At 35.6% G+C, this 26046-nt stretch overlaps 1 protein-coding gene across 1 annotated transcript; it reads right to left on the bottom strand.

Moving 5' to 3' along the window:
- Positions 1 to 22400: 22400 nt before the first annotated feature.
- On the bottom strand, positions 22401 to 26046 carry LOC110378412 (facilitated trehalose transporter Tret1-2 homolog). The gene is made up of 3 exons (XM_021337647.3): positions 25782 to 26046; positions 24124 to 24262; positions 22401 to 23775 (listed from the first exon to the last, which is right to left on the bottom strand). The coding sequence occupies exons 1-3, from the start codon at positions 25872 to 25874 to the stop codon at positions 22508 to 22510; spliced, it is 1500 nt and encodes a 499-aa protein (XP_021193322.3). The 5' UTR covers positions 25875 to 26046; the 3' UTR covers positions 22401 to 22507.

Below are 26046 nucleotides of genomic sequence, written 5' to 3'. Positions count from 1 at the left end.
CTGCTAAGATTTTACACAAAACACATGACAAATATTTGTTTACTAATAGATTTAACTAATTAATCATGATCAGGGTTTGAATCCCGACAAAAATACACTGAGCCTAACGATTTTGAGCAGTTTCTAAGTATAAGTGGAGTTAAGTATTCATGTAAAAACTAGCCTTATGAGGTAGGAATACGAAATTCACGATTATCAGAAGGAAACCTTTTTACTGGCATTATAAAATTACACTTACAATGAAGAGCAACTTGACCTTTAAAAGAATCTTTAAGCAGGATAAAAAAACTTCTCCCAAAAGATTGTAATTAACCCACTCAACCCGAAGCTGACCTCTTATCTGTAAAGTTTTACATTTAAAATAGGTGACGTAGAAAGTAATTAATCTATGTCCCAAAGTTAATCTCGGGTTAACTAGGGCCGGAAAATCCCAACGTGTGGTCGCCCCAGTCCATTCATACTTGCGCACAGATGGGTCATTGAACCTGTTCTTTTATTTGGGTTTTGGTGCTGGGGACTATAATATTATGACTTTTATGACTTTGTTGCTATTTTTTGTGACGATTTTAAGCAGGGAGTACTGATATTAATGTCAGGATTTGAAATTGAAAGGAAGTATGGAGTAACAAAATTATCATCGTTTTTATTTTTCGTTTGTCTTGATAATAAGTTTTCTTTTTCATTCCTTTTGAAATCATCTTCTTTTGAATTCATCTTCTTTTGAGTCTTTGAACATGCTTGCCAACTATTTATTTACGTTGCAACAACTGATATATCACCTCCACATATTTTCTTGGATGTTACCAAAAATTGGTGCAAACAGAAAACAACGAATTTGTTTTCCTGAATTAAACATTTCACTATTTAAATCATCGAACTAATCCATTAGCTGAATAAGGAATAAACCATGATCCTAATAACTGAGACCTTTAATAGTTATTGAGGTTAGGTTAAGTGGTAAACCCGTTAACCCTACGCGTTAACAACCATTTAATGTGGCCCTAAAACTTTATAGTTAAACCTCACTATAGGCTTTTACTACCGCAAACTAAAGCTAGGATGCTGGGCCTTTTTCCATTGTTTTTTTTACTTAGAGTTGAAGTTTCATTAACATAACATGCAATGTACATTACCAAAAATATCTACGTTTCCCGTCAACTATGACCTGGGGGTCTTTAAGTGTATGTAATACTCTTGTCTAGAGACAAGCGTGTTCCATCTTCGACCACATCGTCACTTACCATCCGGTGAGATAGTGCCCAAACGAGAGCCTAACGAAGAAAAACAAAGTGTTTTGAGCCTGATGAGCTTGTAGATCGTGGTTTACAGTACACCCATCCATGAACAGACAGTAGTCAAATACTTTACATTCTCTCTTTCCTGCTATGAATCCCACAACAGGGTCACCTTTCATTTGTTTTTCTCCCCTCCGCTCTATTCGTAATAACGAGATTCGGAATTTACTGCATGTACTGAGTATAAGGAAACTTAAACTTACTAAATTAAACTAATAAAGATAATAATTCATAGCGTAACTAAGCATGGAAACTTTGTAAGAATAACTTTGCTGTAATTCAAAGTTTTAGTTCGTAGATAACATTATATCATTCTCAAGTAAATGAACATTTGAATATTAGAACTAACGAAAAATAATCCTGTTCTAGTGTAACACACCTAACGATTTTCCCACAAGATAGAAAATCTTTGATTTTAGTTGAACGCAGAAAAAAGAAATGCTACTGAAAATTTTCAGTGCACTGTAACCATCCCATTTACAGTCAACTATATTATGACCACCATCAATTTATATCACACTAGCTTCTGCTAGCGGTTTTATCCCTTTGCCGTGGGAGCTTTTCCGCACTCTCGGATAAAAAGAGCCTATAGCCATTCACGATAAAAGGGCTATAACACTGAAATAATTTTACAAATCGGAGCAGAAGATTAGAGCTTTAAACAAGCAAACTCTGCATCTTTATAATATTAGTATTAGATAACATAACTTTTAACTTAAATCAACTTTAATGATAACGTAACTAAATCCGAAGAAACAAAGGCGTATTATACACAAATACGTCGTATTACTTCGGAACAGATAACAAGCAACATAAACAATAGGAAATTATTATTTTCGGACCATCTTATAAACAACAAAAGTTATGGCGTCGTAGGAACGCGATACCGACTTTGGGAGCAAAAAGTTTGTGTTATGAAATATTCTGCATAATAAAATTCAGTTTGAAGCCTGAGAGATCTATAAATAGATTTCCTGTAATTTTATAATATAACTTTTTATGGCTTTCTTCCCAATTTCCTACATATAAATGATGATCTTACCTGATAATGTACATTACAAACCAAAATATGCTTCAAATGACATAACGCGAGTAAAGTTAAGTAACAGTATTCTAAAATTAGAAACTTAACACTCTCAAGTTTTATCTAGTTTATGATGTCCTTTGGTGTCGAAAACTTCACAAAAGTTTCTTAAACGTATTAGTAAAACGAAAAGAAATCTCTTAGATAGCAAGTGTCCTACTTAGATACGAAATTCAGTCAATGTCGAAGAATAAATTAGTATTGAGGAGGCCATTCTCACTTTGAGTTCTTTATCTACAAAAAATATTGGCTAAGAAAAAAAATAATGTATTCAAAGTAGACTAATTAGATTAGGACTTTTTCACGTTAATATTTACAAAAGTACAGCACCACCAAAAATGCCTAACATTCAATAAGCACCGTTACTCACCAGCCAGGTCTGTAGTTTTAAGGAAAAGTATTGTAAGACAAACTTTCATATTATTTCTAACCAAAACGATAAATTATAATATCAGCATTCGACTGAAACTAAGACAGTGCATTGGAATCTAAAAATACACGGAAAGTCTTGAAAACTAAAACAGCTTTAAAACATAATGGTATTATTTATAAACCTGCAGGTTTCCAGGCTATTGTGGCTGTTCAGTCAAGTGTTGGAGTCAGAGCATTCTACCTGTTATCTCCTTCAAAACACTCCACGGAATTGTGCTTGACTTCCTTTGTAAGACAAATATTGTTGAGTTCTTTTGAATTCTTTAATTCAGTATTTTTGGGTAGGTTTTAGTATTTTGTCAAGTGATAGGTATAGCGCTTACATACAAGCGGCAAAAAGCCATACGCACGGAAAATCTGCTAGTATGAAGGCGCTTTTAATCGTGAGTCGATTTTGTTCTAATAAATTAAGTCATTTATTGTATAAATACTGATTGGTTCCAATTGCATCTAAAGATAATCATGTCAAACTGACTACCTACCTATATATGCTACTGAATGTCATTGAGGCTGATCTCGAAGAATCTTTAATTATAAGCCTGCCAATTCCCCTGTTTACACATGAAACAAATCTGACCTTTGAGCAACTCCAGATAATTCCACTCGCACACAAAGTTCCATACTTTAATAAAAATAAGTTTGAAATTGCCAATTTACTTTATTTGGACAGATTACTTATTTGCGTAGTGACTGGTCTCTACATCTTATCGCGGGTTCGATTCCCACTAGATGTTGAGTGTAAAAAAGATCTTCTTAGTGTGACGCAGAGCTAAGCTAGAAGGGTTAATTTTACAAAGAAGTTCTGCCATGTTCTATTTATATACAGAGATACACAATTTATAGTTGATTGCGGATACAAGGAAAATAAACTTGCGGTAATCGTTCTATTCAGGTAGCGTCGCGATGGCGTGGGATGCATCCTTGCAGTGAGGGCATGCAACGTATGTGCCTCCCGCCCACGCATCCACGAGCTACGGGAAATATGTTGGCCTTTATTTGTGACATTTATAAAACCTCTGCACATTAGTCTGGTCTATTTTCAGTCATTAGATAAATCGTGTTTTGAGACTATTTAATTTATTGTACTCAAAAAAATTTTATTTTATCTAGTAAGAAGTTATTACAGGATAATCTCTTACATGAAAATGTAAAAGTTGAAAGCCGCTTTTGTTTTGATATTTTAGCTACATTTACTTTCATGTTTATTTAAGTTAGTTTTTACAATATGCCTTTTACAAAAGATACTGAAGAATGGTTTAATTACTATTTATTTACAATAAAAGTATATTCTTCTTCTATAACCTATACTATAAAATGTTTGAATACTTTTAAATGTACAACAGGTTTACTAACCTAACAATCCCTAGCAGGGTTTTCTCAAATCCTCGCTCACTGACATGGAAGTGTAACAACGACTGCTATCAAGGTCGCAGCCGGGGACGATGGCTCGTGCCCTTCCAGACTCGGGGATACTGTGTATCCACTGTTAGTATATCCTACGGTAACATCACAATATCCTTAAAACCTGTAAAATAGTACGGGTCTTACTACAAAAACTTTAAACCTGTTTTACACTTGTCTAATAAAATTTTGGCTGCAAAATGAACCATATGTCAACCTCATAATTTGACATTTTTTTAGACAAGGCATAAACTGACGTTTAAAAGTTTTTGTGGTAAGACGGTACGAGTTTAAGGAGTCGCTTAACCTTTTTTGCTTTTAGTGCACAGGAAGTAAAAAATGTAAGATTTTTTGTACGTACTTTTTTGGGGTTTCTGTTTAAACTCCTCCAATTTTATCGACATGTCATTGAGGAGCTTCATCATAATTTTCCCAACCATGTTGGGGTCAAGTTTACTAGAAGCAATTGCCTATCCTCTCCTCCTCAATCGGGCTAGGCAGCCGGGCATCCCGATGCATTCATGATAAAAAAACAACATGCCAATCAAAATCCAAAGTTGATAGACAGCGATATCACATCTAGAAAATTAATGCACCTAAAATCTAAAAATAGCCTTTTCCCAATGATGTACGAGTGTCCCAGTCCCCCAATGCTGGGGTGTTGACGTCACGGGTTCGTTGACCGCGTCTGTTGTGAGACCATCTGCCCGTCACGTCCTACTACGTCATCACAAGCTGGGAAATTAACTTCTGATAACGAAACGTGGAGTATAATAATAAAAAAGTTTGTTTTTCGAAGTTTTATGTGGAAAATTGGGCTGGGATTTGTGTATTTTAATGTTTCATGGAGAAGTGAGGTTATTTGTTTGTTTTGTTTTCATATCGAAACGGTTGCAGTGATTCCGATTTTTGGCAAAGTACAAACGGAGATGGGATACTTTTGTCTGCGTGTGGGTTGTAATTCCTCAGAGTGCAGGTGAACAATTAATACCATTAACGTGATAAACTTAAGTTTCTAATTTAGACTTTCATTATTTAAGAAGACGTCAGAGGCAAAAAACCCCAAATAAAATACTTAAAACTCTTGTAAAACATGGGACCAAACGTACCATCAAAAAGGTACAACCACAAATTCTAGTAAAAGTAAAAATACTCGACGTACGAGAGGTAAACATGAAGTCAGACAAACACTCAGAGGTCAGAGGGAGTATTCAACTGTCCCAGTGAGTTCGTCGCCTCACGCATCCTGCCTACTGGAAACGGGATCACGGACTTAGTGACACTCTAGTGTCAATATAATTATGAATCGGGAAATACTGTTCTTCACTTTATATTGTGCTTACCTTGCTACCCACCTATTTGTAAGATTGTTAAGGATTTAAGTTCAAGGATTAGCTAAGTTTTGTACGTAATTAACTATCGTAGGATTTTTTCAAGCATGAGGCCTATACAGAAGTCTATGAAGGAAGGTTACTGACTTCGTAAAAGTTGTGATTTGAGTTTAGGGGTTTTCCTTAATTGGATGTTTTTTTTTCTAATCTTTTCAATTGTTTTCATAAAAGGAACCGTAATGCTTGTCGAGTGGTTAAAAAAAAACGTTTTTTTTTTCAGATACAGGACTTTAGACATATAAAATCAATATGTGTACCAACAAGTGGAACACAAAATTGCAAAAAATATGGGACACTCTATATGTGATAATCATTTCCTGGATATTCATTCGATACCCCAATTTGGGGATAAAAAGTCATTCTAAACAATAAGGGCGAGGAAGTTCCCCGAATATTATTTTCCTTTCGCGACAAACTTATTTTACGAGTATGGCAACATGTTTGTACTACGAGTAGGACATAGAGTGGAAAAGTTAGTAGGATTTTATTTAGCACGTTTTATTTTTGCGATTTGATATTTCATCCTCGGATTCTTTTCTTCAGACGCATCTGAAGAGATTCGCCTTTTAAAAGGTTTTCATGGTTTATGCATTTCATGTTTAGCTTTTATATTGCTAATTTTGTAATGGTACGGCATAGTTTTAATATCTTTACACTGTAAATAAAAAATACGTAAAATGCTTTAAGGTACCAAGTATACTGACAACATGAACTTCGGTTTTCTTATAACAACTCTTTACTATAGATTTTCACGTTAAATAAAAATATCCCGTTTTTTCAGCACTGAATAGGTATAAAATTTTATATTGAAACATTTTCATTGAATTTTCCACTTCATTTGTTAGGCTGTGTCACTTACCGTCAACACTTCCCACATTTCATATTTTACGATTATAACTTTTTTCACGACAAAATGTGTTTTCAAGTATAATTTTACGATCGTAGCGAACAATAATATCAGTTTCCTATAGCTATAGGTTTTATTAATGTATATTCCTGAGCCTAGGGTAGGATACTATAAAAATAAAGCATTTAATGCATCAATTGATATATTGCTGCCTTTTTATTTACGCTATTTTTCACACGTATGCAGTCAACAGCGCAAAAAGTGCATCGAAGTGCAAAAACGGATGCAATTTTTTTTATTTACTTAACCTGTTTGCCTATTTTCCATCTCAATGACTGTTTATATCTATAGTCGTATGAAACTATGTGGTACTTGAAATTGAGACTTTATTACAAGTGAAATAAAGTTTTGATTGCAATTCTTCTGAGAATAAGGAAAATTGAGTCACGAAGTTTTCTTGGCAGTAGCCAATATTTCTCGTTTGCTGCAAGTCTGCAAGTCCTAAAATGTACAAGATAATATTTTGTCGGTTAAATAAATGATTATGAAGAGTTTTTGGAAGAAAATAGTTAAACTATGTTTGCATCTTTCCTAATAGCAATGTGTTTTGCTGTGATTCTGTAGTTAGCCCTTTATTTGGAAAAACAACTTCGAACTTTGCCGTGAACTTAAATTATTTTGTGACACAATATTTATACGAAGTCAAAACGTAGATAGGCAGAGGCGGATATTTGCTCATTAGTTTGTCAAAGAAACTTTGGCCAAACTCATGGTTTTGAAACCAACAAACTTATACATCTAGCCTCCAGTCTTCACCACTAAAAGTCATGTTTGCTTAGGACGTGATAATCGATAGTAATAATATGATGTAAGGGTTGAATCGATACCTAACATCAATAAAACAGCTGTTTATTAAGCTGGCAAAAACTACTTGTTATAGTTTCTATCAAAGTAACTGTTTACTTGACCTACAAATGGAAAATAGTTACTTTACTTTAAAACTATAGGTATTTAAACTCCAGACTAGAAACTTGTTTCATTGACTTATAAATGGTAGGATTAATTACAAATTCTTTCAAAATAAAATCTAAATTCACAAGAGTCGATAGATATTCTTAATTTACTAAAGATTAATTTGAGATTGTAATGGCTCGAATTAACTGAGATGAATAAACTCTGTAGATAAATATTTAATACAAAGAGTGTCGTCCAATTTCAATTTATGCGAATCGATTATAAATAAATCGAGAACGATTAAAATAAATAGATACTCTTGGTTGAATACTGAATATAAAACTTGTTACTTTAGAGTCGATTTATGTCTCGATGTATGTCTACTAGTCTACGTCTACCCGAATGCAAATAAGTAGGTATTGCTTATCTGACCTCTTCAAGCCAGTACCAACCACAAACACCCATCCATGGATGGACCGAGTCAAGCGTTGCTTAACTTAACGATCGATCAACGTGCGGCTGCTACTTAGTTACGAGCTGTCTTTGTAATAACTTGTAACATGTGAAAAAACAACAAGATTAAGATGTAGATAACATATTAAAACCTAACCTTTTCGCATAACAACAGATTGTTGCAATAAAAAATAAATCCATCATTCGGGTTGTTGACCCCAAAATAACTCAAGATTTTTGCTGAGGCGAGTCTTTTTCAGTAATATAATGTTAATTTTGGGTTATAATTGAAGGAAAGCGTGTCATTCCGGGAGACAAACACTGGGTAATCCTGGGTAAGCACCCAATTATGTTGCTCTCCTAGAATTTCGGTCGGAAGGAGGTTTTGCGAGAAATTACAATCTGGCCATTGACTCATCTTTTGTAGGTGCTTGCCTTTATTGTTTTAGGGTGAATGAAGTAGCTTACACTTATAAATAAAAGAAAGATAAGTGGTAGTTAAAACAAAATCATGTTCCAAGAATTATACTTTTTATTATAAAACTAATAACCTGAGAAAATTTTTAGCAAATATTTTCGACATATTCCAAAATTGATGGCACGAAAACAGGCAAAATGTATAAGTTTAGTACACATGTACGACATCATAACGATCACATTCAACGTTCATATAACAAGGCAAAGTTTTCCATTATAATGGTTATGTCATCAAACAGACTGCGATCGTCAGGAGTTGAGTGCACACAACAGCACGTGCAGTCTGATGCATGTTGACAGTGTGTTCTACTCTTATTGTCATTAGAACTTTATTTCCTAGACCGCTCACGTACTCAAATATGTTCACAAATAACTAATTTAACCTTAGAGTGGGCGTGATAGTTTTTAAAATGTCAATGTACGCGTGTGAGCATTTTGATCATGTATTGTCCATAGTCAATTTCTGACAGGAACATAAATAATTTCAATATAACTAGTGTTTTTAATATATCCAGTATAAGTATGAGTTTTCTATTCTCGAATTTGATTCTAACACAAGATCATTAAAGTATTGTATTCATGAAAACCTGAATTAACAATGTTAGCAAGCAATAATCGACTAAAAGTCTGTGGACTATTCTAATCATTCGTAGCTCTGTATTCCGATCAGTAAATAAAGAAAGGTTAAGAGACTTTGTTCTTTTATCCACCGATTAAAATAATAATCCAATTACAATCAAGGTTTTGTGTGTATAAGTTTTAATTTGGGCAGCAATTTGTCCTTGTTTTGTTGATATATTTACGATTACATACTGTTAAAGACCTGTAAAACTAGGAACCACAAAAATAATCCATGATAGTTTCACTGTGTAGGTAATATACACTATTTAATAATCTGGAGGTCGTTCGCTCGACTCGTTCGTGTGTGCATTACTACTTACGCTCTCCGTCTTTAAAATTCATAGAAGAAGTCTATAGTGTACTTATATGGACAAAAGTTACATAAGTTTAAAGCTCGATCAAAGTTCTGTGCTCTGTGATATTGTTCAATTAAATCGAAAGCGGATTACGAAGATATCGCTGTTTTTAGTGATACCGAAATCTAATAAACAGTGATCAGCTGCTTGTGACAGGTGAGTCATCGCGCGCGCCGTCCAGTCTACCGGTCACACTATCGCTGTCGCCGCCGCTTCCATACGTACGGCCTATTGCTGCGCTGCTTGCTCATATATCACGCACCGCCACTCACTCGGCGCATGTACTCGCCGTGCCGCTTGCTAGCTGAGTCACTGCCTTTGTTCACGAACGCTAACGTTGTTTTGCGATAATTCAAAATGAATATGATTTGTGATGTTTGTAGTGAAGATATATCTTCGAACAGATCAATTAAATGTAAACGGTGTGAGAAAACTATCACCCGGTCTGCGTATATGTAACACCAGACTCCGCTAAATCAAATGAAAACTGGGTTTGTCCTTCTTGTTGGGCTAAAACACCACTCCATAACACCAACACACCTGTCTGCCCATCTTTTACACCAGCAGCGATTGACGTTACGCATGTAAATACCCAATCTCGCGCTTACAAACGCATGGCGAGTGATTCACCAGGCCGTGATAACCTGGAAGACTCACTCTCAATTGCCTTAGAGATACGTTGTCTTCGGAACGAAGTTAATGCGTTAAGGACTGAGGTCCGTGAGTTCCGCGAGGAGTTGATGGGCAGAGTCGACGCACTGGAAGTCCGAGTTACTACGGTGGAGGAAAAAATCGAGCAAACGGTCTCTCCTCGTCTTGCAGAGTTAGAAACGACTGTTGGTGAACTTAAGCTGCAGCTCAATGAGCGTGAGCAGGAGTCGCTACTCAATGACGTGCAAGTTTCCGGTGTGCCGGAGACTAAGGGGGAGAACACAACCCAGCTACTGAACGTCCTGGCCATTAAATTAGGCGTGTCGCTTGATGAGCGTGACGTGGTATTTGTAAGGCGCGTGGGTAATGTGCTGCGAGACCGCGTCGAGGAGAGGATGCTTCTCGCCATCGCATTATTGTTGCCAGGTTGGCAAGGCGCACTACTCGTGACAGTATCCTGAACGCCGCGCGTGTTCGTCGGAATCTATGCACTGCTGACATTGAGTTGCCCGGGGCATCACAACGGATCTATGTGAACGAGCGCCTGACAAAATCTAACAGGCAATTGTTCTACATGACACGTCAGGCTGCGACTCGTTGCGGATGGAAATATTCGTGGACAAGAGATGGGCGTATACTTGCTCGCAAGGAAGAGGGCAAATCGGTGGTGCAAGTTAGAATGCAATCCGACATTGAACGTTTTTTCCCCGTCAAATAAGTTGGCTATCATCTTCTAACATAATTACCGGAATTTATAGTTATGTGGTACTTCTCGAATATTGTCAGTGTATTAGAATTATAACTTTGTTTAAATGCTTTGCAATATGTTTCGTGAATTTTGCTACTTTTAGGTTTTTAAATGATATTTTTATGATATTGTATGTGCACAAAATAACTTATTTTTGTATTTGCCTAGTGTGTACACGCATATTTGCTTATAGGTACTGTTGCATTATTATGTTTGCTGTTGCTGTCTGTTCTAACTATTGTGTATTTCCATTACTGTATGTAGCCCACGGTGTTGATCGCTTTCTTTGTTCTGATTTAATTTATAATATATTTATGTTAGGAGTTACACGTCACAAAATCTGTATATATTTATATAACACATTTACAGTCTTAAGGGCAAAAATAAAATGACAATAAAATTACTCAAAGTTGGGCTTTGGAATGCTGGCTCCTTGGGAACTAAACACGATGAGCTTACGGTGGCTGTGCTACAGCGCGATGTAGACATCATGGCCATTAATGAGACCTGGTTGCGGGTCGGTGAAGAGGGGCGTGCACCCGTGATTCCTGGATATAGACTACGCCATATACCACGACCATTGTCGGTAAGGGGGGCAGGGTGGAGGCGTTGGTTTCTATATCAAATGCGGTCTCACTGTGCGTAGACATACGCATCCTACTGATCCATTATATGCCTCTGTGGAACAAATGTGGCTCACGCTCAGCGTTTGTGGGGCTAAACTCGCAATAGGCACAGCATACCGCCCGCCTTGGCAGGATGTTGATTTATTTTTGGATGCCATATCTTGCTCATTAAATAGTGTAACTCAGTGTGACTTTATAATATTGATGGGCGATTTTAATATTAACTTGACAAATGACTCTGACCCAAAAACAGGCAAGTTACAGTCCTTTCTAGATTGTATGAACCTAAAACAATTAGTGACTACACCGACACATACCACGGTACATGGAGACACACTGATTGATGTTATTTGCACAAATGTTAAGGCCCGCTCTGTGGCTGTGGAAGCTATACCTGATTTGGGTGCGCACGCACTCGTGACGTGTGAGATGAATTTCAAAAGACCAAAAATACTTCCTAAGACAATCTGTTATAGACCTTTAAATCAAGTTTCAAAGGAAGAAATTGAACAAGACTTGAATCTTTTCAACTGGCAGGCTATAACTGAATTACGTGACGTTAATGAAATGGTTAATACGTTTAATTCATTTCTAGTTGCGTTATTTGATGTTCACGCACCAAAGAAAACATGTACTATAAGAGAGCGTTCTTATCCTTGGATAACTGACACCATTAAATTAATGATTCGCTTGAGGAACGAGGCTAATGACGAATACCGGGAATATAAAACTGAAGGCAAGAAAGCTTGCTACAGTGAGCTTAAGTCTCTGGTTAATGTGTCATTATATCGGGAGAAATCTGCTTATTTCACGCACAATATCAACCATCAGGCACGGGACCCCAAATTGCTATGGAAAAACTTAAAGAATACTTTGCTTCCACCTAAAATGACATTGAATTACCGTTGCATCTTAATAATCCAGATGCTATATGTGACCACTTTTTAAATGTGCCAGGTAATGATGAAGTCAGTCTTTCTGAACTGACCTATTTCGAATTTTCGCGACACAACTCCTCAAGTTTTACTTTAAAACCTACAACGCAGTCAAATATCGCGAGAATTCTGAATAGTGTTAAGTCTAACGCAGAGGGATGTGATAATATTAATATAAACATGGTAATTTTGACATTGCCTGCAACATTAGAATGTATAACATCTATAATTAATAGATCTATTGAAATAGCAACTTTTCCCGAGGTGTGGAAATTGGCAAAATTCGTCCACTACCTAAAATACCTAATGCCGCAGATATTAAGGATCTACGACCGATTAGCATTTTGCCTGTGCTCTCAAGGTTATGGAAAAGTGGTTTCTTCGCAACTGGTTGATTACCTAGAGAAAAATAATATCCTGCCCGATATGCAATCCGGATTTAGGAAAGCCCGTAGCACTACCACTGCGCTTCTGGATGTAACAGATAATATTCTATCAGCACAAGACAACGGGATGTGCACACTGTTGGTTTTGTTGGACTTTTCCCGTGCTTTTGACTGTATTAATATTCCTCTTTTACTATCTAAAATGACTTTTTATGGCTTTGACGTGGACACAGTAAAATGGTTCGATAGCTACCTTAACAGACGCACTCAGTTCGTAGAAATACGACATACAGACGGTTCCATAGATGTTTCTTCTTATCGTTCGGTTAGTAGAGGCGTGCCGCAAGGTTCCGTACTCGGACCTATATTATTTAATTTGTATTGCGCTGACATAACGACGAATATAAAAAAATGTAGTTACCACATTTACGCGGATGATACTCAAATTTACATCTCCTTTAAACCCCATGAGTACGAAAGAGCACTGAAAGACCTGCATGATGACCTGGAGCGAATTGTAAATTGGTCCAAGCGCAATTCCTTGGTCTTAAACCCACAAAAAACTAAGTACATGCTTTTTGGTACTAATACCCAGCTAAGCGCAATTAACGCCGCCACTTTCTGCATAAGAGTAATGGGAGAACCTATAGATCGTGTTTATGAGGCACGTAATCTGGGTCTGATTATGGACGCGGACCTTCGTTTTGAGAAACATGTCACTGAGGCAATCCAAAATTGTTTCTACAGGCTAAAAGTGATTTACAAAGCGCGTCCCTATCTGTCTGAAGATTTGCGTATTTTACTTGTTGAGTCTTTGATTTTATCTAAGCTCAATTATGTTGATTCTGTGTATGGCCCGCGCTTACTATCCAAAACGGAACGTATGATACAGAGACTTCAAAATGCATGTGCGCGATTTTGTTTCAACATACCATTTAGAAGTCACGTTACTCCATTTTTTAATAAACGCAACTTGTTAAAATGAATGCACGACGAAAACTGCACTTAGCCAGCTTAATGTTTAGTGTCATACATTCACGCACACCCTATATCTGTATGATAAGCTTGAATGGACACATGGTTACACTGGCAGAGTACGAAGGAATTGTGTTCCACAACTTTCTATCCCGAGACACAGGACCGCAGCATTCAGGGGGAGTTTTCGCTATGCAGCAACAAAGTGTTGGAATAATATTCCACCCCCCATTAAAAAAGCAAAAAGCAGTGTGACTTTTAAGGTGAAATTAAAAGAATTTCTACTACTGCATCAAAAACGATATGAAAATGTCTGTATAACCTCTTCTCCCATATAACCTTTACAGGCTTCGTATGGCTGCTGTTTGTTGTGGCTTATATTGTCTTATTTTTGTCCTTTCTGCACGTGTAAAACTATAAAACACTAGGTACACTCACACTCACTGACACACACACTAATCATTATATAATAATATCTATGATATGTATTTACTAACTATTATTAATCTTGGAATAAGGAGTGAATTTTAAGACGGTATCGGTAGCAGTAGATTTTAATAATTTCGAGCGTACGACACTCGTGGGTTGCAGCTGAAAACCAGCGTCGGGTGGCCAGTACTGTTGTACAGTGTGGTCACTTGACAATATGCTGAGCTGTGACCTTGTTGGCACAATTTTTATTATTATATTTTTAAATGTTGAGCCTATTTTATTATTATTTTTTATTTATTTTTTATCTGAATTGTTTTCGGTGATACTTTTATTTTACTGTTAATTTATGTTATATACTGTGTATGTATTGTGCCAATAAAAATATTTTTCTTTCTTTCTTTCTTCTTTCAATCTAAAAATTCTCACCGTGAAAATTGTCAAGGTGGAATAAAATTCAAGGGTCTTCAAATATTATTGGGCGACTTGGTAGAAAAGTGTTCAGTTATGAGAAATTTTAATAAGGGGCTGTGTACACTGAGTAAATACTGCTTCGTGGTGGGACAGTACTCAATAGGTTGCTGTTTGAACGAGGCTTTCAGTGTGGCTTGTGGGTTAAAGCAAAAGAGGTGGAGGGTTGGGTTGTCCTGTAAACGCTGAGTAAACTGTTTATGAAAAATTATTAGAGTTGGAAATATTTTTTGAAAAACTTTATTAGAAAGATGATATCTTGATCTCATTCTGTGTAATGTATAATAACACTGGTCTACTAACAGCAATTCAATTTGGAAAAAATAATTTTGTCTCTGATATTTGTTCAGGATCTCGACAGTAAATTGTAAAAAACAGGAAGACAATTGATCATATTTTTAATGTTTAACTTCCAAAAGAAACCGCTAACCTGTCTACAATTCTTTACAGTTAACTTACAGCCAAAGTTCTTAAGACTTACACCGTACATTTCCAATGTATTGACAGATGCTGTCGGCGACAAAATGAAATTTGGCGGGGATTATACCAAAAATGTACTTTCAATTTACTGAAGTCTTGCATCCGATGAACTCATGTTTAACTACCAGAGAACAATGACCGAAACTTTTGTTTCAATATTTTTTATTTTACTTCAAGTGGATAGTAAAACTTTCTTTTATAGTTTCAAGGCCAGGTATAAACGTCAACTGAATTTTTGATTTCGTGAATATTTCTACAGTTCATAAAAAGTCATGTTACAATTTTAGATTAAGTTTGAAAAACATTGTTTCTATAAAGAATAAAAAAATGTTGAGTCTACAGCCTTGGGAATTATTCAGATCTCAATGATTGAACTGCACTATTTTAAGAATAAAATATTCTAAGAACAAAAACTTGATCCTAAAATAGAATGTAATAACATTCCAAGGGGATCTTAAAATAACACAAAAAGGGAAACAAACAAAGTTTCTCTTCTGTATTGATAACTTAAGATAATCAAGCCATCGCTCACTGTATAATTTCATCTGAAACTTGTATATCTGCCGACACTTTAATTGTTTGTGTTTCTGAAAGTGTCAGTCAACTGTTTCGATGTTATCTCGGATATGAAACACCCACTGAAAAGCAGATTAATTTGCCAGCATTTTTCACGTGGGTGCCTTTGCTGTTGGTAAAAAAGAAGGATATAATGGAAACTCTTCATATCTTACATACGAGTTAATGACATACATATACATATGTAGGTGCATACATGGCTTTTCTTATTTTGACGACACATCGGTGTTGTGAAAGGTTGAAATATTTCTTTATATAATTCCAAGTAATTGGATCTACATAGATACTTGATATTTGATATTCGTATTTGAAGTATAGGTAGATATCAGTGAATAGTAATTTCATACATACCACTTCCATTAAAAAATTATACCTATTGCTAGTGTATAGTCCTCGTACATGTATCCTACTTCAGATTCAGAGTTGGGCAATAGTTTCGATAAGTACAGACATTTTCACTACTCTAAAGACTGTTCGATTGTTTTTAACTGCGATTAGAATATATCCTTTAAACTATAGACACTAGTACCTATTAATATTAAAGTTAACCCTTTTCCCACAACATGACACTAATGTAAAAAATATGTCGCCACTTCATCTCAGCCATTAAAGGTCTATATCATTTTGTTTGCGAAGGAAGTCGGTCAAGCGCGAAACGCGGGTATTTTGGACCCTCGGCGAGTCGGTGGCAGGTCAATAGCCCCAGCGTTTGTTTCTAGAACATTCTTCAATATGTTCTGTTGGGAAGTTGTTGGTCGGTATTTTTACAACTTTGTTTATTTTTTAGAAGTTTTGATGGGGACAAATGACGGCTCGTTTGTCAGTTGTTTGAGTTAAAGTCGAATGGGTTTGTATAAACAAGGAGTTTGAAGGGGTTTTTTAGTAGTTTTACTTGTTATTCTTTGCTGTTGGAACTGTACTTAGCAGACAGATACTGGAAAGGAAATAGTATTCTAGTAGCTTGTATTGAAAAGAAACTTTCAAGTTTGCAATATTCCGTCAGAACTATATTTATACATTCCCACGTAAATACTACCTACGATGCTTTTAAGAGATGCTGAAATTGACTTGAAAGCCTTTTGCTATAAAGCAATAGGCACTCTTTTTAAAAGAAACTTCCTTCAATGTTTTCTATTAAAAGAACTGCCGATTCTTGTCCAGAATATAATTTTTTAATTGGAAAAAATTTTGGTTAAGTTTCTTTTATAATAATGAATATTTCGTGCGTTACTAGAAATCAGTCATTTCCAATTAATATATACCTACAGACCAAATATAACTACTTGAATACTATAGCTACCCAAATATCCTCAAGTTTGCATTATCTGGGATGATGTAGGTCTATGGTATTTAACATTTATGCTGTTTATTTTCCGGGGTTTAACCAAACAACGCATTTAACTGCCGGACGCATGATATAAACCTTCGGTACTTGATTAATAACTAGGGTTCAGACCCTTGACATCTGGTGTGGGAACTAAATAAGCTCCAGGTATGTTTATTAAAATTATAAATATCTCGTATGCCGTGTTCGCCAATTATGTCAGAGTTCATCGGTATATTGTGTAGTAGGCAATTTTACATATGTAGTTAGTTATGGATGACATAAGTATTTAGTTTACTTTATTATTTACTACTTTCTAAAACAGCGGTATTCAGCTACAACCATTTAGACTGGAAGCCGACCCCAACACAGTTGTAAAAAGGCTAGACTGATGATGATTGTTTATGACTTACGTACTTCTATATACAAGACCAAAAAAAAACACAAATAACCTTTAAACAAATAATGACCCACATGCACCCCCTTAATAAAAGGTCAAAGAGCATCTGTAACACAAGCCTAAATAAAGGCGTACACAGACTACTGTAACTCCATCGGCTTGCATATCCTACACGATCATTGTCGTCGGTCGTCACCCTCTCAAGGCCACCAGGATTTGTTTTTGTCAGAGGGTGACAAACTGTAACAGTTCAATGTGTTCCAAAAGTTTATTTATAGAAGTTTTGAAATTACTTGTTGGATATTAAAAGTTGGTTACTTTCTTTGCAGGCTGCGACATGCTTAGTCCAGATATGGGGTTTTAAAACAAATCGAGGAAGTTAATATAGAGTTCGTATGGGACATGCATTCGTACTTAATATGAAGGCTGAGACAGTTAGTCACCACAACTTCTTTTTTTTCACAAACAAGTATTGCTTGTTTGCTACTTTACCAGACTACATTGGCAAATAATATACTGGTAGAAATGAGATAAATTGCAATGCAATATTATTAAGCTGCTTAACTCACGAAAAGATATAAAACAAGAACCTTTTACCTACTTCAAATATTCAAGCCAGTTACGGAATTAACAGCTTAAATCATAACCCAATCTTTACTCAAAATATTCGCAGTAAACTTTGACTTAAAAGCCAATTTTTTGGGTATCCATTATCGTCAATTTAATATGCAAACGGCCATTACGCGAACTGTAGTAATTAGCGAGAGTACTTGAAACAAAGATGGCGAATGATGCCCTTGTTTAAACTTGTACCAGAGGTTAACGACTCTAATGAGTTTATCAAAATCGCCGATGGCCTATCCGGGGACGGATTTTACCCCATTTTTAATGATTATGAGGCAATTTTGGGTTAAGTAGGCAGGTAAATAATAAAGAAATAAAATAAGAATAAAAAAAGGCAGGTAAATAATATTCACGTTCAATTAAACGTTGATATATAAGAAAACAATACCTACGTAGTGTGTTCTGAAGCTCCCAAGGTTTGAAAGTGCAGTTTTCAATTCAACTGAATGCGATTGCTTGGTACCTACCGGAAAGAATGATAATAACTCTTTGGTCAAGGATGGTGTTGTTTATCAATTGTCAGACAAAACAAAAAAAAAAACAAGAACTTCGAATAAAATCTATTGTGTTTAATTGTCTCACTCATTTCAGGTCAATTGAGGGTAAATGATGATCAGTTGTGCATTCTTGCCGCAGACTATGGTGCCCTAAGAGATAGAAACCTATTATATTCAAATTCCTGTATCCAGGAACCAACAATCTTACGTCAAAATACTTTTTAAAAGATTTTGGTTGAATACATTTTCTCATCATTGCACTTTTAATTAAAATCCATCCCTGTTAGTCAGCTGATTCGCGATTCCCACCGAGGCCGTTGACCCAAAGAGACATCGTCCTCAAAACGCTATGATAGATGGCTTAGGGGTAATTCTGACTGCGGAACCCAACAGACAACGGAAGGGTCATAAGTGTCAAGACAATTCACTTTTTATAGACGTTATTGATTTTGCTTTGCGTGAGCGATCTTATGATTTAATCTTGCAATAATTGGACATTGTTTACTGGTGATTAACTGAAGCTATTTTCAAAAACAACATTCCTTTGCTGAGTTGCTAATATTATGACCTTCATACTTAGCTTACCTGTGGTTCTTCCTTATCTTTCACTGTCTTCTTTCCATACCCAATTTTATACTCAGTGGATCAGCTTTTTAACGACGGATAGATAACAAACATACCTATTGGCAGTTACTTTCAGTATTATAATGCTGGTAAGGATTATATTATCTGTACAATGGCAGTATACACTAAATCATGTGCCTAGGTAGTAGGTTTAGGGGTCCTAACCTTTTCCAGTGTTTGTGACTTTGTGATGTAAATGGATCCACCAGCTGCGGTAATTACTCTCCTCGCTGTGTTCCTGTCTTTTTCAGTTTGTTTGGCATAGGCTTGATGAACCTTTGAATAGACATAGGATCTATTTTTAAGGGTAGCTCATGAAAGATGCAATGGTATGTACTGTAGGTCTCGCGCACATGCGAGTATAATCCATACGTTGGATTGTATTATTTCATACGTTAACTATTGATGCCTTGCCGTCAGGCGTCATCCAAGTGTATCGAAAATCTGTTTCAATCTCATTTACACTGGTTTGCATTCGTGGTGATAAAGCTAAACTATTGACTTTATTTTTCGAAAAGTATGAAAGATTTAACCTTTTAGATAAGGATAAAATTTGCTGCAGGATTTTTAATATAGCTCAATTATTATCCGGTTGTGTGAAGCTAAATAGGTTTAGGATTGTTTGTGCCTACCATGAACTACAGTATTATTTTTCATATTATAAGAAGAAGACGTGTTTATTGAAGCAACTTATCTACATATAATGATCGGCAAACGATTCAGCTTTGACTTCCATTTCATAGGAAAATATGAATCCAATTAGTATGTTCAGTACATCCTCCCCAATTACAATATTCAATTAATGTCTAACTGCTTCGCATTATGACCTCAGTACGTGCCGGTATCCTGTCTCGGGTTATTGACTCCCATACAGACTTTAGCTCACACATTCGATTCGAAAATAAAGCAAATTACTTCAAGTACTGCCTGGTTTGCTTTGAAGATGTACGAGTATTTGAACCAAATACTTTTCATAAGTATGGCTGCAATTGGTTAATTTTCAATGTTGTGGGATTTAGATTACCTGATACTATCAAGATTTATTAAAATTAATGGGGGAAGCCTATGTTCAGCAATGGCTGAGATGATGGCAATGTTATCAAAAAAATACCTCCGCTGTTTTTTTAACCTCCTATATATATTAGGTACCCTAGTGTGAGTTTATAATTATAATTATAAATATGATATATTATAAATTATAATTATAGTTATGATAATTATCTTAACTCAACTTAATCATACCTAAAGTTCATCAAAATTAAACAACGCTACATAAATATTACCCCAACATAATAAGTCTAAACCAAATCACTAATAATTATGCCAAAAGCTACTACCGTCCAAGCGCCATAGCAAGATGGCGGCTCATCCGGTTACAGATAGCAGTTACACAAGTGCCGGTATCACCGCGCTATTTCCTCTCGGACCTCGGCAGGGTGACCCCAAGCCGACCTGGTTGCAGTCTTCATACTATGTAGCTAAGGGTGCGTCTACACGGTGCATGTAGCTGGAGCAAGTTAACATGCGCAAGATACAAATGAAAAAAACTTTTAAGTCAAACGGTTTTATCTTATGTGCACTGAAAACTAGAAAATAAAAAAAATAGTTACTTACCTGTCAACCTACGTACGTGGTCTTGGTCATATTAGACTAAAATAAAAACGTGGGGCCCATTAACTGTTGCTGTAGTACTTTCTTCTAGTGGTATAATAGGTGTGGATTGCATCGACTTACTATAATCGTAACTGGAGATTTTGACAATCAATAATCAGCCGTAGCGGCTTCACCAGCGAACGCCGAGCTCATGATCTACCAAAGTATAAAGATATGCTTTGCCATAGGTAGGATTTCAGAGGGGCCCCACGTTTTTATTTTTGTCTAATATGACCAAGACCACCTACGTAGGTTGACAGGTAAGTAACTATTTTTTTATTTTCTAGTTTTCAGTGCACATAAGATAAAACCGTTTGACTTAAAAGTTTTTTTACCGATTTTTTATTTTCTAGTTTTAAGTATTTAATGAAAATGCCTACCGAATATTCCTCATTCTATCTAATTCATTTAGTGCATCATTATTACACGGTCTCTTATCTGATAATTTATTACAATCAAATTTTTTTAAAAGTCAGTTTTTTCAACGACGCCAAAAATCATCAAGTGACCCCTCCCTGGGTCAGCAGCGGTAAGGGAGTGCCAGACTCTTACTGACTAAAAATAGTTATGTTTCGTCGTAGGCCTTTTATGTACCAGGGCCACGGTAACTCTTTCGAACAATCCCGCAGCCCAGGCAGGCCTTGGCCCTGTTGGGCCCCGCTGGGGTTGCTGACTATTTTACTTGTGTAGCCCTTTCATTTGATACCCATATTGAGGGGGTTGTGGAAAAATATGTAATCCGCCATTTTGTGCCGGCGGCCATATTAGATTTACAATGTTATTGATATTTCTATATTGTATTGTCATCGGAATAAAAGGTGTATACAAAATTTCAGATAAATCGGTTGACAGGAAGAGGGTGAAATTTGAATTACTAAATTTGACCCAAGAATAAAACAAACGGGATGAGCTAAATAAAACCGTTTAAAAATTGTTATCAGCCATTTGGTAGCGGCGGCCATCTTAGATTTCAATTTTGCATAGTAAATTGTATTCTACTTGTTGAGACCTTTCATTTGATACCCATGTTGATGGGATTGATAAAACCTAAGTTATCCGCCATTTTGTAGAGGCCGCCATCTTGGATTTGAATTTTATATAGTACATTGTATTCTACTGGTTGAGCACTTTCATTTGATACCCACATTGACGGGATTGATAAAACCTACGTTATCCGCCATTTTGTACCGGCGGCCATCTTGAATTTGCAATGTTATTGATATTACTATATTGTATTGTCATCGGAAATAAAGGTGTGTACCAAATTTCAGATCAATCTGACAACAGGAAGGCACTGAAATTTCAATTTCTAAATTTGACCCAAGAATGAATAAATAATAATAATAAAACAAACGGGGTGAGCTAAATAAAACCGTTTAATAAAAAGCACTCGGGTGGGTATTTTGCTTTGGTTCATGCGCGAGTCGCTAAATCCGCACGTTTTTAAAAATGTATGTAACCTGCGCATGTGCCTTAACATGCACAGGCTACTTGTACCGTGTAGATGCACCCTTAAGCTAGGTTAGCTGTTAGTGTGCCAGTTTCTAGCTTTAGGAGACCTCATTAGCATATTTAGTTAAATAAAAGTCAAAAACACTTACATACTTAGTATACTTATATTTTTATTATTTTCTAGTTTCTTATGTAAGTCTAAAATTAAATTATTTTTTTTGCTTATAGCTTATAAGTTAAGAGTAGATTCACAGATAATGTAGCAATGAGCAATCGTACACATCGTTGAACGTCGAACATCGTTGCTCTATAGAACTTACTACTAGCTAGTATAACGATATCCTATTATTTAGTCGATACGTCAAGCAAACTTGCTGTTGCCTTCTTTGTTTTGGAGCCATTTATATTATCTGCAATTTGTTGCAATGTTTTGTCTTTCGTTTCTGGTAAATATTTATACAAAAACATTATTACTATTGACGATATGACACCAAACGAAAATGCTGCTCCTTCAATACCAAAGTTCTTAAACACCCAAGGAGCTATTTTTAACGCAATACCAATACTGAGTTTCCCAGACAAAGCTATAAAACAAATTGATAAATTCCTAGATCTCAGCGGAATCAATTCTCCAAAAACTGACATACACATAGTCAAAGGACCACAACTTACAGCTATTGAGAATGCTACAAACAGAGATATAGTAATGTATTTGTTTTCCGCAATTACATTCTTAGTTATCAAGAATAGATATAATGATAAAACAAATAAAAATCCAGCACCAATAGCAGACGCGACTAACAACAAACTGCGTCTATTGAAATGTTTAGCTAATATACAACCTAAGTACATACTGAATACTGTGAAGCCATCTATAACTAACATAGCAACGTACGCCGTTGATTCACTTTTTGTTATTTTCTTTAGCACATCTATAGCATACACAGCAAAAATTAATTTACCTGAGCAGAATCCTAAAAAACCGGTAAAATTAGATAGTAAGGCTGGTTTATAAAATTCTTTAGATTTGATTGTTTTAAAGAATTGAATGATATGTCCTTTTGCAGATAGATTTGTATCACAGCTAGCGAGGTATTCCCTTTCAGACGCTATCAAAGCTTCCAATTCCTTCTCTGAGTCTTCATCACATCCCTTAAGAGACCGATGTGCAGCTGCACACTCTTCGAATTTCCCCCTGCTTGCTAACCAGACAGGTGACTCGGGCCACATCATAACATTTATCAAGGCGTACAAAGAACATACTATCCCGAACAGTGGGATTTTCTTCCAATGGAAAAATGTGCCAATCGCATTGGAGGTCCAAATACCCCAGTAGAACGTAGCTGTTTTGATTGTTAGGAATATGCCTCTATACTTTGGTGAGGTATATTCTGTTAGGATCATGACAGTAACGGTTGTGTTCAGAGCGGAGAACAATCCTTGCATTATTTCACTGATCAATAACTGCGTGATGGTGGTGCTACAAAACAGGACGATGAAGGCAGCCAGTGTATCCAGGGCTGCAATGATGAAAGGTATCTTCCTGCCGACGAACTTGGTGATGATGGAGAGGATAATGACGAAGGGAAATCCACTAAAGCTGTACGCAGAACCTGGAAATGTTTTTTGCACATTTAGAAGTGACACAAATTGAGTAGGTACTACTTAAGTAGTCACTTAACCAAAGATAAACGATCTTGACATGACTTTTTACACGAATACATGTCGTGTAAACATTTCATTTCATAAGTGAGCTTTTTATTAAGATACTTAATTATCAAGATTTTTTATCTTTTGTTAAGTGCAGTGCTCTACTCAAATGGATAATTGTTTATATGTTTCATTATGTCACTGTTTTTTGTCCCTTCATTAAGAAAAAAAATGGATAGGACATTTTTTAATCTTAATCTTATTATTTACGTTTTTTTAACTGTTGAAACATTAATCCAGTTGGTACTTACTGAGCCAAGAAGCCATGTCGTCAGTGATGACGCTGGTATCGTTCGCCTCGCGTCGGATCTGCGGGATGAACATGGTGGGTGCGCCCACGCACAGCCCGTACAGGAACACTGACGTCCATACTCCGCTGGCTATTATCAACTGAAAGTAAAACATTTAAGTATGAACTATAAACCTTACACTTCTTTTGGGAAAGTGAAAAAAAAATATAAATAAACCAATGCCTCGGTGTAGCCATGGGTGTTGCTAATACTGGAATGGAATGTCCAAAGAATGGAATGTTACTGGAGTAATTAAAAACTAAGTGGCAACGTGCTTCACTATTAAATTATTGATGTCACTTATTCTTGATAAATAAATAATACGGAAAACCTGCTGTTAACTATAAATAAACCAGTATGTGATACATCATGTGATCTCGTTGGTACGTCTAGAATAATCATGCGTGTTTATATGCTAAGTTAGATATAAATACAGAATATAGCACTCAATACCTAGGTGGATTCTACTGTTGACGGAACCATAAAAATTGAGAAAGTTTGTCTGGTGTCCTGAATGTAAAACGACTGCAGTTTTTAACGATTGGTTTCGATTACATAATTATATTTGTTTGTTTTAAATATAGCTAGAAAGGATGCAGTAAAATGTATTTTTACTATCCGTATAAATCTAGACCCAATAACAATTATGTTTATACATAATACTAAACAATATTACATTGTTCAAAGTCAATGGATTTATTTGCATTTGTTGAATGTGTTATACCTACTATTTATAGAGAAGTAAAGATTTTGAGTTAGGAATCTCTGGATTTACTCAACCGATGTGGAAAATTCTTTTATCAATTGAAAACCACTATGCCCGGGTACGGAAAGCAATTTAAGAAGATACCTGCATCTGAAAGACATATCTTAATTTACAACTGCTACATGATATATCTGATATGATAATACTGAGCACTCTGAAACTGCCATCAACGACAGAAAGAAGCATTTAATACTAATTAACAAAAAACACGTTGGTTTTGTTCACGTCCACCTACCATTCACGTGTAATTTCGATATATTGCACAACATGTGCCAACAATTACTTATGTGCCTTCTCAGAATTCGATGCAGAAAAGGATCGACAGCGGAGTATAGAAACTCATTAAAGATAATTTGTAATGAACTATTATAGGCTATACAGAAAATTACGCGATTGATTGTAAATGACCATTCGATGGCTTAAAGCAAAAACAAAATAAATGAATAAAAAAGGATAAGCACCTTTCGATAAAGTAAGACACTACTTACAAATTATGAAGCTCTAAATGAATTATTTACAAAAAAAAATACTTACAGCCGTACGGTATCGACGCACTCGGTTCTTACATGTCAATAGGTGTACCTCAAGGTTCAATACTAGGTCCGTCCTGGTTTTGGTCAGTTTTGGTTGATGATGGATGGCACTATATTTTTTTTTGTTATTGCAATTAATTTTGAAGGTTTTTAAAATTTAACCTAGTATTAAACATAAAATTGATACGCAATTTTACTAATGAATGTCGGTCTAAGATATTTTTTTGTTCCATCACGTGGTAGGTATCCTACATTTATACAAAATCCTGTAAAATCATAATTTATGTAAATGTCATTATGTAAAACAAGTCCATACACACCTGTTTGAAAAAGGGTTTCCAGTTAGTTTTCTTCTTTATTTCCACAACTTTTTCAGTTATATTTGGAACTTCTGTATATTGACACTTATCCATTATTAAAATTTCTTAAGCACTATTTAATAAACACCAATACTGTATTTTAATAATTATATAAATTATTTATTTATTTTCACTTAATTTTTAATTATTTTTCTATAAATATTAATCACGTCCTATTGCTAGGTATCACTTTGTTGAATCTGATACAAATGTTGTTAATAATAAA

The sequence above is a fragment of the Helicoverpa armigera genome, chromosome 14 (assembly GCF_030705265.1).
Source record: "Helicoverpa armigera isolate CAAS_96S chromosome 14, ASM3070526v1, whole genome shotgun sequence".
NCBI classification, from domain to species: domain Eukaryota; kingdom Metazoa; phylum Arthropoda; class Insecta; order Lepidoptera; family Noctuidae; genus Helicoverpa; species Helicoverpa armigera.
Note: the sequence above shows the minus strand (reverse complement) of the source record. Positions and strands in the feature narration are given on the sequence as shown.

Coding starts and splice junctions, on each gene's coding strand:
- LOC110378412 (XM_021337647.3), bottom strand. CDS start 25,874: ATGGATAAGTGTCAATATACAGAAGTTCCAAATATAACTGAAAAAGTT. Junction 24,263..25,781: donor GGAAACCCTTTTTCAAACAG/GTGTGTATGGAC, acceptor TTTTACTTTCAG/TTGATAATAGCCAGCGGAGT. Junction 23,776..24,123: donor CGACATGGCTTCTTGGCTCA/GTAAGTACCAAC, acceptor AAACATTTCCAG/GTTCTGCGTACAGCTTTAGT.